This window comes from Spinacia oleracea, chromosome 5, assembly GCF_020520425.1.
Source record: "Spinacia oleracea cultivar Varoflay chromosome 5, BTI_SOV_V1, whole genome shotgun sequence".
NCBI classification, from domain to species: domain Eukaryota; kingdom Viridiplantae; phylum Streptophyta; class Magnoliopsida; order Caryophyllales; family Amaranthaceae; genus Spinacia; species Spinacia oleracea.
In genome coordinates, this window is record NC_079491.1 from 106301605 (window position 1) to 106316664 (window position 15060).

Genomic DNA, 15060 nt, shown 5'->3' on the forward strand with positions numbered 1-15060 from the left:
GTGATTTGAGATTACTTGTTTGAGAACTGCTTACTTTGACGTTGTCAACCGTCGCACCGTAAAAGGAGGCTATAAAGGCAACGCTCAGGTAATCACCTATCAAACGAAGTCTAATCTCAAGATTGCAAGATTGGGATTGTCCTCCCATAAATCGGGATGAGATGCTAAAAGTTGTACACGGCCACTCGGAGAGCTAGAAACTATAAAATGCATGGCCTTGCTCAGATGAATCATAGGCTATGATTATCTGTTTATTTGATAAGTTGAACCCTGAAACCGAGAAACACCTCTGGACATAATAAGGATGACAACTCTTACCTTATGTTCAAGAGCAAGCATCGAGAGACAAAGGAATTAGGAAATGCACACTTGTCCCTAAGGACAAGTGGGAGACTGAAGGAAATAATGCCCTTGGTCCAAGTATGCATTTAATGTTAAGTCTAATAAATGCGGTTCAGTATTAATTAACAAGTTAGTAATTCAGTGAGATCAAGTGAGCTGAATGCCTAGCTAGAGGCCGCTTCAGTTCAAGTGGAATTAATGATATTAATCCACAGCTTACTCTTGACTGAACCCGTAGGGTCACACAAATAGTACGTAAAAGGATCATGTATTTAATGGCATTAAATACTCCATCTATGGATATTCGGAATCGACGGATCTTGGTTTCAGTGGGAGCTGAGATCGTCAAAGGCAAGTAAATGAATACTCCGGAAACGATGATATTGCCGGAAACGGAAACATGGTACGTATCGGAAAATATTATCGGAAATGGAAATATTCCCGGAATCGGAAATATCGCCGGAAACGGAAATATTGCTAGAATCGGAAATATTATCGGAATCGGAAAATAATTCTGGAAACGGAAATATTAAATATTTGTTCGAAACGGAAATTAATTCCGGAATCGGAAATGTTAAATATTGTTCGTATCGGAAATGAATTTCGGAATCGGGAATTTAATCGGAAGCGCATCGTACGAATTAGCATCGGACGAGACTTGCTAGACGAAGGCCCAACACGTAGCCAGGCCCGCGCCAGCAAGCCAAGCGCCCAACACACACGCCAAAGCCTCGCCAGGCCCAGCGCAAGGCCAGGCCCAACAAAGCATGGCGCGCGCGCGAGCTATGTGGGCTGCGAGCAAATGGGCTGCGAGCTGTGCAGCTTGCGTGGGCCGCGAGGCTTGCGCGGGCTGTGCGGTGCTCGTGCTCGTGTGCGGTTGTGTGCGATACGAATCCTAAAGCTATTGGAATTCGTTCTATGATTAAATCCTAATCCTAGTAGATAGAATTTATTTAATAGAGTCCTAAAGGGATTCTGATTAAACTAATTGGTATTCTAATAGGATTCTAAATCCTTTTCCATACTCTATAAATATGTGCCTAGGGTCACAAATTTATACACGAGATTTCAAGTATACAAAGCTTGGATTTTTAAGCAGAAAAATCAGTGAAAACTCTTGCCTTATTTAGCCGAAAATAATAGTACCTTAAGGGTGATTCTAGCTGGTCAATCTTAAGGCGAGCAGCTTTCAAAAAAAAAGAAGAGAAAAGGGCTTACCGATCCGGACGTGCTGTGGACTTTCTACGGAGGGACGACACTTGGAGTCCTAAAGACTTGTTCTTGTTCGGTTCGGGTGCAGCTAGGGAGGGTACGCTACAAAGTGTATGCATCCTAGATTATGTGCAATTAATATGATTCCTAGTATTAAGGTTTTTCCGCATGATTTATGTTGTTCATATGTATCATAACCTAACAACTTCTGCTTTCTCCTTCCTCATGTCACTTGCTCATTTTTTTTCCTCAAAACCTAAACCTAAAACCTACGAATATCTCTCTCCACAATCAACCGAGCAAGAGAAATCGAGAGAGGAGAGAGAAAGATGGATGATCCCAACACCCAAACATATGGTGTTCCTCTCAGGGAGCTGCCTGGGTTTCCACCAATTCGGCCGAATCACAACCCGATGATGCTATTGTCGGCAGTGAAAATTCCTCTGGGAATCCGTCGACATTAATATTAATGGTTCTCGCCGGTGGTGGAGGAGAAGGCCGTAGCCGACTTTTCCGTTAATTCTCTCTCCTCTGAACCTGTAAGCTCCCCTCTAATGTCTAAATAACTATTTCTATTTTATTTTTTTTGATTTGGTTAAATGTTAGAAATTGAACTTAGTTTCAGATGGAAGGTGTTTAATTGTGTCATTGAATTATAAATTTACCCTGATTATATGATTTTTCCTCAAAATGGAGATGTTTCTAGAATTTGATATTTGTGTTTAATTTTTACTTTTGGGTTTTTGTTTTTAAATTTCTGAGATTGTTTCTGGAATTTGATCTGGAATTTTTGATCTGATAATAATAATTCAAATTTTAAAGTGAATAAATTGGATTTTGGTGAAGAAGATGATGATGGAGGAGAGAGAAAGGCATATCCACATATGGGGCTTGGGTTTCGGAATTGATGCTGCTACAAACTAGGGTTGCTACTCCCTTTACCATCGTTCTCTTGAGGTTGTTCTTCTTTCTCCTTTGTCGTTTTTTTCTGAATGTTGTGGGATGGCAGATTATCTTATCAAAGGTAATTAAGAGCTTTTGTGGAGTTTGGTATCTGGAATTTGATATTACAATTTATTAAATGAAAATTTGGACCAAAGAAAAGCGACTGAAAAACGAAAATCTTACATTTAAACCTTCGGTTTGACTACATCTCATGATAGATGATTGATAATCAGGGAAAAGGAGGATTAATATATACTCCGTAACACAGTTAGCTTTTATTATGTAATTAAAATTGATAGTAATACAATAGCTTTTATTATGTAGTTAAAATTGATAGAAATTTAACCAATGACCTTAAAATCCAACATTAAACGACAAAGATGGGGAGGGGCATTTCAGTATACTGTGACAATACATAGATTTGATCTTATTTTAGTGATGGGATATGTTTATTCCTACAATGCTGCTGATTGGAAGTTTGGAGTAGAGCAGTTTGTTAAAATGCTCCCAGATAAAGTACATGTTCATCGTAAGGATGTTTCTCGCTTTTGTTATTTTTGTTTGATGCTATTTTGTTGGAGTAGACATATGTAATTGTTTTAATATGGCAATGCTTTCAATTTGATCTGTTGAAGGATGTCTATTTCGTTTTGCATCTTATTAATTATGTATTTTCTCTAGCTAAATGGTTATACTCACGTACTAGGGTTTCTTGCTTTGTTTACGATTCCATTGCAATTGTTTGTTTCTTATGGTTGATTGATTTGGTTAATTGATTCTGAATGATTTTTGAATTGTTCCAATGCAAATTCGTATTGGGTTGGACCTGATGGTATTGTTTGTTTCTTATGGTTTATTGATTTGGATAATGCCATTAAATTTATTAAGAATTTAATAAATTCCATTGCAATATGAGTTGTTCAAGACTAGAGAACTATAGGATTGGTCATTCCAACGCAATAGAATCTATTAAGAACATAGATTCATATGTTCAAGTCATATGAATATATTTTTACAATGACTAGAATATTTCCAATGTGAATTGTTCCAATGCAATAAAATCTATATAATAGAGATTGGCAAAGAAAACAAAGTCCATATTTTTTCCTGACATTTTTTCATTGTTTTGGCTTCATAGATGCTACAATAACAATCAATCAAATAAAGGTCTAATTAGTTATTTCATTTTTATTATGAGTAGGGGAAAGGAAACAGGAGTTTTGGTAAGAGAAGGAACAAGACCCACAAGTGTGCGTGCGATGTGGCCGCTAGAGTTTCCATCTTGAGAAGAGCGTGTGCTTACCCCGCTGCTCCCACCAGGAAATGTATGCGTCTACATTTTTCTCTCTCACGTACTTTTGCTGTTTGATTGGTTTCATTCACTAGGGTATTGATGAATAATGAAAAAAGATATGAACTGGTTGTTTTTGTATGTGAGGGTTAAAAAGGGGATCTTGCTTTTGTTGATTGGTCATGAGTGGGCCACTGTAGACACCTAATTTGTGTCTCCCCTTTGGGATGATGACGAAACCATTATCCTTGTTAGGCGATTGGAGTAACTCCAGGCGGAAATCCCAATTGCTAAGAACACCTCCAAAATCCAAAGTCCAAAATCCAATCCCCGAGGCCGTTCCCCTCCCGGAACTCGGTACAAAATACAACTTCCAAAAGCCAATTTCAAAATCCAAGTTCAATCTCAACTAGTAGACCATCCCATTGGTTTTACTAGGCCTTTTCCACTCAAAATCATATAAGGCAAGTCAAATTCGGGCGCCGACCCACAAAACCGAGCATGCCGGGCCCCGTCCCCTAAAACCGGAATTCAAAAACCCGAGAAAGGTTTTTTTTAGACGCAAATTCAAGCCTTAACCTCCAAGAAAACACTACGTGACAAACATCGTACTATTCGTACGAAGGTACACCCATACAAGACAAATCAAGGATGGCATCTTTCCGTCCTTTTTGGCGGCATTCAGCCCACGTCAGCAGCGCCCAGCGCTGGCGTGTGCTGGCGTTTTGCACCATTTCCCTCCTATAAATACCCCTCATTTTCTTCGAAAGGAGCACAACACACATAACGTCGTAATTTCGACATTACTCCTCACAATACAAATTTCAAAACTCTTCAAAACACATACAAAAAGTCCTAAATTCAAGAGCAATTGGGAGCTCGAGCCTGCTTAACTAGGTAACTCCGAATCCCATTTCAATTAATCATGCTATTTTGATTTCAAATGATTAGCAAGTTGGTGTTTTTTTCCATAAAAAAAAACACCACTTGCAACAATCATACATGCTTTTTCAAAATACAAAATACAAACTTTCAAGATTCAAGGATGTTCAAAGTTGCTTGCATTCATCTCTTTGAACTAGAATCACCTTCAAGGATGGAGTAATCAAAGATGACACCTTTTAGCATTTAAAGGTTTAATCTTTTGAGATTCAAAACTCCATTTTTTCACAAGTTCAAGTCTTCAAATTTCAATATACAAGTTCAAGTTTTCAAATTTCAATCATTTCAAGTTCAAAGTTTAAATCCTTTCAAGTTCAAACCTTTCAATATTCAAGCTTTCAATTTCAAGTTCAATATGCAAAATCTAGGACATTTGGGTTGAGCAACCTCTACCAAGTTGAGATTTTTGGCTTTGAATTCGTGTGTGGCGCCACTACAAGAAAAATGTATTTTGGTGGCGATTATTTTGTAGCATTTTCACATTCGCTGTTATAATTATATGTTATTAGTGAAATAATATTGGTAACCCTACCATTTTTCAATTGCCATAGTAACCTCTCGAGTAATCGCCACTAAATTCCCAATACTCCAATACCCCGCTCTTATTTTCACGAACTTTACTCAAAATTTTCATTTCCCACTTCTTTGGCAGTCGTTCCCACTTCAACTGTTTCTAGACTTAGGGTTAGGAACTCATATCAGTTGCTTTCTTTGAGATTTCGTTTGCTAGCTTCTCCAATGGAGTCACAACAGTATCATCAAATTAAGGGAGACAATGTCGGGTATGCTTCGTTTTTCTTTTCCCTCTCTCGATCTGCTCATACTCTGAAATTTCTTATTTCTCTACAACGAAATGAATTTTTTTCCCCGTATCCAATTGAGTCAATCTAGCGGCAATTGATAGATTAAATTGTGAGTTTCAATTTAAGTTTTTGTTTTGTTTGATTTCTCGGCATATATAGAAGGATTAAATCGTGGATTCCGACTTTCGTTTCTTTTTTCTTTTTCTTTTTTACACTCTTATTGACATATCAGTTTTCTGATTTAAATTCCTATTAGAAAAATGGTAGATTATTGTACTTTGTATTTCGTAAGCCGTATAAAATATTTCTACTCCTTTCTGGTTTCTGTGTAAAATTGTATTGCTTCAAATTGTGCTTAAATTCAGAAATTATTATGGATGGTTAGCTATAAATCATGTTGTAAGTTATTACCTCAAAGATTTCATACTTATGTTTGTTTTGTAACACATGGCAGTAAATGGAATGAAATGAAGGGCCATGGAATCAGAGGTCCGAGAACTGGAGACACTACTAGGGAATGTTGAGCTTTAGGCTACTGATTTTGGTCTTTTATAAGCCTGGTTAGTTTCTTTTGGGTTTGGTCTTTTTATGACTAGTGTAATTAGTAGGTTTTGATCTTGCTATTGTAAGTCTGATTTATGATATTTCTTTTGTTTTGTAGGAAATGTTAGTTGAATTTTGATTATATTTTGATTGGTTCTTGATTTTGTAGATTCCTATGCAATATTAACTTTTTTATACAAGGGGTTTGGCCTTTGAATTTATATGTTTGAGTGAACCCAAAGGATATGCGTTCCTTATTGTGTTTGCTGATTATTTCTTTAAAAAGTGTTTGATGAATGATCATGACACACTGTTAGCGAATTCTAGTTACATTCTTGAGTAATTACCTACTGAAGGATGAAATCAATTTGAATGGTTTGGAACTGATGATGGACATATCATGTTAATTAGTAGTGAAGATGTAGAGAACCAATGTCATTCTAACGTCTCTTTAGGAGAAACCTAGTGTGTACATATTGTGAGTGCAGTTGCTTCCTTTTTCACAGCTGGAAGAGGGGACGATGATCAGAAGGTTTTTATTTTGATGCATAGTCTTGCACTGTATTCAATAAAAGTTACAATGTCCAACTTAGTGGTGAATCATATATTTGTTGATGATTTTTTTTATTGCATTTTGTTGTGAAGCAAAGCTTTTCAGTAATGCACTGCATTACTAGTCACTAGTGGTTCTTATAACTTCGCAAATTCATGCAATAACTGTCTCACTGTTTGGATATAAAATTAGGGATGGCAATATTCACACACATGTGTGCCTAATTCAATGTTGGTGGTTTGTATTTTACATTTATTGTTGGGACAAACTCTACAAATAAATTGTGACTTTAGCTGATTATGTGCAAACTTTCTCTTTATCCTTATCCTTCTCCATCTTTCTCTATTATGATTTACTTTTGAAGAAATTCAGGCATTAATTTGATAAAATTTTGCTGATTACAGGAGGTGGTTGAAAAGTTGTATTCAGAGGTCAATATATTGCAAGACGAGGTAAAATATTTTCTATGCCCCCCCCGGTACCCATCTTACTTTACTTGTTAATAGAGTGATGACTTTGTTATATTCTTATTCTTGAAATAGTATTATCTCTCTTTGGCTGGCTTTTTTGATAAAAGAGAAACATTTTCACAGTCAACCTTTTTTTACTGCTGCAATTTTTGTTACGCTTTTTCCCTTGATACTTTGTCTTTTGGAAATTACTGATAGAGTAATCATTTTCTGCTTTTGTATGTTGCACTAGTGGCTTCTTTAACTATGCAAATAGTATAGTTATTTACTTATTTTATGTTCTAATTTTTTAAACTACTTTCTGAATTAATTTGTCTCTTCCTTTACAGCTGGAAGGGGTTAAAACTGTGAAGGGATAAAGAATGACTCTTATAGCTTAGTTATTCAAATGAAAAAAGCAACTAAGACTTTAGCACATAACACCTAATGCCAAAAATTTGAGAAAATAAAACAAAACAACCATATGCACACTACCATAGTAGTCAACTAAATAGAGCTATTCAATAAAAGATGTTACCAGTCACATACCATATGTGTTTTTTGTTGTTACAACAATATCAAAGAGCACACTACGATAGTAGTCACTTTTGTCTTTCACCACAAGAAGGGAAGTAAAAGAACCGATGACAGTAGTAAAATTCATCATTGCGTAGTTCATTTTAAAGATTTGTTGATAAAAGAAAACGTCATTAATTATGTATTAGTACATTGCAAAACAATAAGTAGGAGTATATACCCTGTACATTCATCCAGTCTTGCTAATTTAATCATTAGACCATATATCTAGGAAGAGCAACAAACAAATATGTGAATAGAGTCAATCTAATTCAACAAAGTGCCTAAGAATAAAAAGGAGTAATATGAAGATGTTCCTTTGATAAGTCTTAGACTCTTATGTTGTAGTTGGGTTCTTTTTCGCAACTGATATATCTTGGAGTTGTTTGATGTATGATTTTCCTTCTCTCTGCTGCTGTGGTTTTCTTTTGCAGAGAGGCTTCACTGCTTCAGTTCCTGCAGTCATGTAGGTGTTAGTTGCTTTGCTTTTGATAGCTATTGCGGTGATGTAGGGCTTTTTCTTCTGTTTCTAAAAGATGGTAAAGTCAGTTGTTGGTTCAGTTTGGATGATTTGGTATTTCTGTTTGGTGTTTTGGTTGATCTGATATGTACCTGCTCGTTTCTTCTGCATAAATTCAAGTTATCGATTGTTAGCTTTGGCCATTTTAGACTAATTAACCAAATTATTATACTGTGTTGGTGTTTTGCTGATATGCTATTTTTTTTTTGTTTTTTTTTAACTTTTTGATATTTTCTGGTCTGTTGTTGTTGTTGTTGCTACCTTCTTGTGTTCTGCCTTGACAGAGCTGTTGAGCTTCTGGTCTATTGTTGTTGAGATTTCTGGTTTGTTGTTGCTGTTATTGAGTGTCCAGGTCCGTTGTTTCTATTTTTGTTCGAGTCTGCATACGTTGAGCTTTTGGCTGGTTGTGAAAGTCAGCTAGCAACTCTCTTCATTTATGAAATTCAACAGCTACTATCCAGCAAACCCAACCAGTTGGCTGGTGGTGTGCTTCTAATATTGGCGGGTGGTGTGATTCTCAAGATTAACTCAGTGCGTAGAACTCAAAATGAACGTAATTAAGCTAAAATTATTTCATGCGTTCTATCTCATTTTTATTAACATATAGATTGTCAGCTTAAGTGTTCAACTTTCTTTCTAAAATTCCATATGGCATCTAGAAGAATTAACTTAATTTTCATTACTGTCTATTGACTATAGTAGTTATATCTAAATTTAAGGCTTAGGTAGGAGGGTAAAATACAAATTCTAACATTGTTTTGTTTGTTTTCCAGGAACTTAGTTGAGCTTGACATTCAGGAAAATGGAATTGATGATCGCAGCGGATGCTGGTTGAGTTTTTTTCCAGAAAACTTCACATCATTAGAGATTATGAACTTCTCCAATCTTCGTCGGCTTTGGGTACACATCTATCTCCATTTTTTTAATGTTAGATGAAATATTTATTTACTTGTGGAATACTGAGCAAATCAGATGCCTCTTTGTGTAGCCGATTATATAACAGTATGATCCAAATTGTTGTTTTGGGAAGAAAATTGCAATTTCAAATTACATGGCCTCAATCTGTTTGAATGTGTCTGCATGATTGTCATTTGTCACGCTTCATTTTTGTTGATTCATAGGTTGGTTTATTCTTACATCTAAATGAACTTTAGTCTTCTAAATCAGTTAAAATCTTGTCTCGATGCATTTACATCATATGGATTGCCCTTCATCATTGATGATTTGACTTCCAGTTTGGTTGCTTGTCAACGGTCATAAACCAGTGTAATGGTTCTGCACTCGGGCATGACTATTTAAACATGTATGCTTGCTAATTCTCAGTTTTTGGTTTCTAGAGTAGCTAGCATTAAAAATGGTGTTTTATACGGTAGATCTTTCAGCTTCTATTATAATAAGTAAATAAAAAGTTTAAAAGTGCAGAGTGTATCTAAGTTGTTTCTTGGCATAGTAGAGAGGCTATTTCTAAATACATTAGAACTAAGCTAAAATCGTTGAAGGCACACTCACATTGTTTTATTTGAGGGCTTATGGTTAATAGGTGTAAATCAGAACAGATCTGGTCAGAACACACTGATCAGAATAGAACTGGACTGAACAGAACTAATCAGAACAGAACTGATCTAAACAAAACAGAACTAATCTGAACAGAACTGATCAGAACTTAATTGGTCTGAACAGAACTGATCTGAACAGATTAGTCTTTCTGAAACGTGTTGGCTTTGAGGTTTTTGGTGATATAGTTGTTAAAAGTGAGTGAGACAAGGGCTCTGTTTGGTAGGGTGTAAAACCTTTTCCCGGAAAACACTTTTCCGAGTTTTACGCTGTTTGGTATGGGCCGGATGTCTGATGTAAAAGTTGGGCTGAAAATGATTTTACATATCACTGAAAACGTTTTCCCCCAAATAAGAAGGGAAAACTGTTTTCAGTTTCTTATTCGCTCGTTCCCAAAAGCAAGCCTTCTGCTCTCTCGTTCCCAAATCAAAGCTCTCTCCTTTCAGATCTCCTCCTCCTCCTCTCAGCGTGGGGTACTTCAGATCGAAATAGGTATTTTCCTCTTCTCTATTCTCTCTCTATTATCTGATATAATTTGATTTAGGGTTTTTATTCTGTTAACTTTATTGTTGTTTTTTGCTCAAAATTTGGTCTGATTGATCTCAGCACAATCTAGTACGGGAATCAAATTATACTTGGTGATTGTTTATTAATTAATGATGATGATGAAAAGTTTGGCTATATGCCGGTGTAATGTGTTAGCAAATTGCATCAAAAAATACAGCTAAAGTTGTGAATTATTGCAAATCCCCTGTGTTCAAAGCATTAACCATTGGCTTCTGTGAACTTATAAATACTGAGGAAATGAGGAGGGGAACGATTTGGATATAAGGCTTTTGTTTTAAAAATCAATCATATTATTTTGTGATAATTTGTATCCTTGGAGTGTTCTGCCCTCCAAGTGTTTGATGAAATGCCTCAATGGGTTTTTTTTCCCATATTTTGTATGTTTGTATCATACCCTTTAAGTGTTTGATGAATTGCCTCAACTAATACTTGTTTCTTTATGTCTGTTGATTATCAGATTGTATGCTAGCATGGAGTCGGATCACGGAGTATCAACTCAAAGTTCAGTTCAGGTAATAAATATACATTCAAAGTCCATTACTGTATGGTAATGTTTAGTTGGTTACACTAGTCCCCGAAATGATTCTCTGATAGTTGTTGTTTATTTATGTTATTGTAGATGACCCGTGAATTAAAAGGCATGATTGTTGGTGCTGTGGCAGCCATTATTGGTTATGTTCTTGCTTTTCTTGAAGTTTATAAGTCTAGAAATAGAGTGCCTAGAATAATAAGGCAACCTTACGTGAATAGGTATAGTTTGAGGGAGGCTAATATCAATATATAGTATTCTATATTGTGGTGATACTCGTTGTCTAGGACAGATTCGTATGAGACCCGCTGCTTATTTTAGCTTGTGCAATATTTTAGTTGAGAGGGGACTACTGTGAAAGTGTCGTCAAATGAGTGTGAAGGAGCAAGTACTTGTATTTTTACACTTGTTGGGACATAATGTAAGGTTTCGAGCAATTGGAGGGAGGTTTTTTAGGTCAACTTGGACCATACATCAGTATTTTCACATTGTGCTTAAAGCTATCCTTCGATTGTACACAGAATTTGTGAAACCACCAACAACTACACTTCAACCAGAAATCCAAAACAACCCTAGGTTCTTTCCATGGTTTGAGGATTTCATAGGAGTTATAGATGGAACACATGTACGTGCATCTGTTTCTATTGAGATGCAAGATAGATTTCGCGGTAGGAAGGGTGGGACGACACAAAATGTATTAGCTGCTGTTGATTTTGACCTTAAGTTTACTTATGTTCTTGCTGGTTGGGAGGGTTCTGCGCATGATTCGAAGGTCTTAGGTGATGCACTAAGAAGGGGGTTCAAGGTTCCACAAGGTATTTGTTGTCTCTCATTTTTTGTAGTTGTAGATTGATTGTTAATTTGGTAATGATTTGCGATTTTATTTACATATATAGGAAAGTATTATCTGGCTGACGGAGGGTACGGTGATCGTAAAGGTTTTATGCCTCCATTTAGGAAAGTCCGTTATCATTTGAAAGAGTATACTAACAACCCTCCTGAAAATAAAGAGTTGTTCAATCTTCGCCATTCTTCACTTAGAATGTGTGTAGAGAGGGCATTTGGAGTACTGAAGAAGAGGTTTCGTGTCTTGGATGCCGAGCCATTTTGGCCATTTAAAACACAAGTTGATGTGGTTCTAGCTTGTTGTGTGATACACAACTACCTTAGAGGCGTAGATCCAAATGACCCAATTGCAAGAGAAGTTGACATGGAGATGAATTCACAAGATGCAAGAGCACCACTTACTCAAAGGGAAGTGAGAGAAGAAACAAAAGAGTGTGTGAAAAAGAGAAATGCCATATCATTGGCGATGTGAACTGCATCTAAGGCATATAAGAAGCCTCGGACAATGTAAACTCTTATGTAATCAAACTCATCCATCTATTTGATTCTCAACCATCTGGGATAAACTTATATGTAATCGAGTGAACTATGAAAGTTTATTAGAATGCTATATTTTTTTCTTGACTATATCGATTTATTAGAATGCTGTCTTTTGCTCATTGATTCTCCTTATTGTGTCTTTTGTACATCTGTATTTTCAAATGCAAATGCAGGTGAAAAAGGAAGAAAAGAAAGCGAATTTTCGTTGGTCAAAACCGATGTCCAAGGTATTGCTGGAATTTCTTGCTGAAGAAGTGAGAAAAGGAAACAAATCAAACAACTCTTTCGGAACTGGTTCTTTTGTAGCAGCTGCAAAGAATATTTCTGAAGTATTTCACACTACTTGTATTGCTGATCATGTTGAGAACCATATGAGGACAGTGAGAGCTACATGGGGAATCATATCAAAACTTCGAGGGACCTCTGGCTTTGGATGGGATGACAACGTAAAGATGGTCACAGTATCTCCTAATGCTTTTAATACTTATGTTCAGGTAAATAAATAACTCATTGCTGCATATCTTTTAAAGTTTAGTCTGTTTGCAGCAGCTCGCTTCCAGTGGCTTTGCCTTACTTTTTAGTTGCTGTAGTTTAGTTTAATTATTTCTTGCTTTTCTCTTGTTGTTCCTGTAGTTTAGTTTAATTATACTCATTTGGTTGATATGTACACTGGAATTTTTTAAATGCTCGTGCAATGTTATCACAAAACAAAATGGGGAATGTTTTGCACAGGAAATGGGATAATTTTTTGTTGATACACAAGACTGAAGTTTTGCTTATTGAATGTTATGTGATCAATCAAATCTAGGGGAAAGATTAAATATTTGGACGAGAATGATGAGAATTTTCTAAATCTTTATACAAATGCAGAATCCGGAGTTGCATTAGTCATCCTGTCTGTCAGGCTTCCTTATGAATGTAGTTCTAAATTTAATTGTTTACAGTGGCAGATGGAACTTCTGTTCTTCTATATCCTTTTGTGTTACTCCGTATTCAGATTGGTGCAACCGCTATGTTTCAGATTGGTAATTAAAACTTTAGATGCATGTAGATGTTGTAGTATGCTGAAGCTGAATTCTGGTTGTCTTTAAATCCACTTGCTTGTCATCAAAACCCCTTCTCCACTTAATGTTGTTTAGTACAAGGTTTTGATTGTCTTTGGTGTATCAGTAACTTAATTATGGTCTCCTGCAAGTGTTTTTTATTTTTTTAATGTTGGATTATAGTAACATAAATAGTAATTTAAATTGTAAATTAGGAATAAGTGATTGATGGGTCTGGATCTGTATCTGTGTGTCTCTTTTTCATGGTGTCTGACTAAAACAGTGCAACAAGAAGTACATATGACCTGTTGTTAAGTCTGTTTCAGAATATATACAGAGTACTAGTAGTTGTAAGATGCATAATTCAGTTGTAATCTTGCTCATAATATCCTTCCTTTTTTAAACAGCAATACCCAACTCATGAGCGGTATCTCAATCGTAAAATTGATATGTTTGAGGAAATATCAATTGTTGCTGGAAAAGACATGGCTAGAGGAGACTTTTCTAAGTCATTTGATGACATTGAAGTGACTAGCATTGAGAGTGGGCAGGGGCCGACAACCACTACTGAAAATGGTCCAATTAAATCAGAGAGTGCTACTTCTTCAGAACTTCGGCCACATCGGAAGAGGACTCGAGTTGAAGAGGAAGGGTGTGACTTGCAACAAATATCTACTCAATTAGGAGAAGTCGTTGGTGCTCTTAAAAAATTCTCGAACAACCAACTTGATGTGGAAAAGCTTCATGAAGAGATAATGAAGATGGAGGATTTTGATAAACTAGTTCGTGATGCCGCCTTTGATCATTTGGTTGAGCGTGAGATGCTAGCTAAAGAATTTTTAACAAAGAGCGAATCACTTCGTAGGCTTTGGCTCCAAAAGTTCGTAAAGTCTCTACATTCATAGAGTGTTGAAATTGAGTAATGAGTTTGTGAACTATTATTTCTTTCAAGTTATACTATATACTAAGCTTGTAAAAATTTTGAGTACTTGGATATTTGATCATATGTTATTGATAATATTACTAGTGAAATATTTAGGTTTTGATTATTATTATTGACTCTACTTATTAATATTCCATGTTATGTACTTGTATATACTACTGTAGTTGGTAAAAAGGAGGGAGAACAATCCCTAAAGTAAAGGATAAAAAAGAAAAGAAAAGAGAAGGGGATAGTTGGTGAAGTTGCTTTTCAGTTGTACCAAACAATGTAAAATGATAAGAAAGGAAAACCAATTTCCTTCAAACCAAACAAAGGAAAACTTGTAGGAAAATGTATTTCCTCCGTAAATGGTTTTCCATGTAAAACGGTTTTCAGTTGAAAACGTTTTACATTGTACCAAACGAAGCCTAGGTGAATGAGCAAATCCTTGTTGTTAGAAAGGAGGTGGTCAGAAATTGGAACTAACTCCCTGTTGTTGCGCATAGAAATCCCCTACAACATGAACTTCATGCTCATGTGTTTTTCTTTGTTATCATTTTCTCTACTAGGGCGGTATAATTGGCTACTTGTTGCTCGAGCTTAGAGTTACCCACCTCCTTAACCTGATGTAATGAAGCGGACTTAGTACGACCTTTACTTCCACAATACTGAGAGTTTGAAGCCATGTTTGCAATCAACTTCTTTGCTTCATTCGGTGTCTTATCAACCAGTGCCCCACCACTTGCAGCATCAATCATGTTTCTATCCCCAAGTGTTAATCCTTCATAGAAATACTGCACCAATAGTTGTTCACTGATCTGATCTGTTACAGGCGTGTTATACTGATAATTTTTTGTTGCATGGTAATAATTTCAGAATCCTA

At 36.0% G+C, this 15060-nt stretch overlaps 1 protein-coding gene across 18 annotated transcripts; it reads left to right on the plus strand.

Moving 5' to 3' along the window:
* The first annotated feature begins 1765 nt into the window (after positions 1–1765).
* Positions 1766–14310, plus strand: LOC110799995 (protein ALP1-like). 18 transcript variants are annotated; one of them, XM_056828502.1, is made up of 13 exons: positions 1766–2093; positions 2377–2511; positions 3701–3824; positions 3938–4687; positions 5385–5514; positions 5990–6095; positions 7036–7083; positions 8091–8195; positions 8950–9076; positions 10177–10222; positions 10755–10809; positions 12386–12706; positions 13663–14310. In XM_056828502.1, exons 9-13 carry the CDS (start codon positions 9001–9003, stop codon positions 14158–14160), a joined length of 996 nt encoding a protein of 331 aa, XP_056684480.1. In that variant the 5' UTR covers positions 1766–2093; positions 2377–2511; positions 3701–3824; positions 3938–4687; positions 5385–5514; positions 5990–6095; positions 7036–7083; positions 8091–8195; positions 8950–9000; the 3' UTR covers positions 14161–14310. The 18 variants fall into 18 exon arrangements, 15 of the variants coding, with proteins under 15 accessions (XP_056684480.1, XP_056684482.1, XP_056684483.1 ...); XM_056828504.1 differs by lacking the exon at positions 5385–5514; XM_056828505.1 differs by lacking the exons at positions 3938–4687; positions 5385–5514 and having other exon boundaries at positions 1767–2093; positions 8091–8122.
* The last annotated feature ends 750 nt before the right edge of the window (positions 14311–15060 follow it).

What these genes read in the sequence shown, in the direction of transcription:
- LOC110799995 (XM_056828502.1), top strand. Translation starts at nt 9,001, where the DNA reads ATGCTGGTTGAGTTTTTTTCCAGAAAACTTCACATCATTAGAGATTAT. An exon ending in CCAATCTTCGTCGGCTTTGG is followed by an intron (nt 9,077 to 10,176) that starts GTACACATCTAT and finishes CTCTCCTTTCAG; the next exon opens with ATCTCCTCCTCCTCCTCTCA. An exon ending in CTTTTAATACTTATGTTCAG is followed by an intron (nt 12,707 to 13,662) that starts GTAAATAAATAA and finishes TTTTTTAAACAG; the next exon opens with CAATACCCAACTCATGAGCG.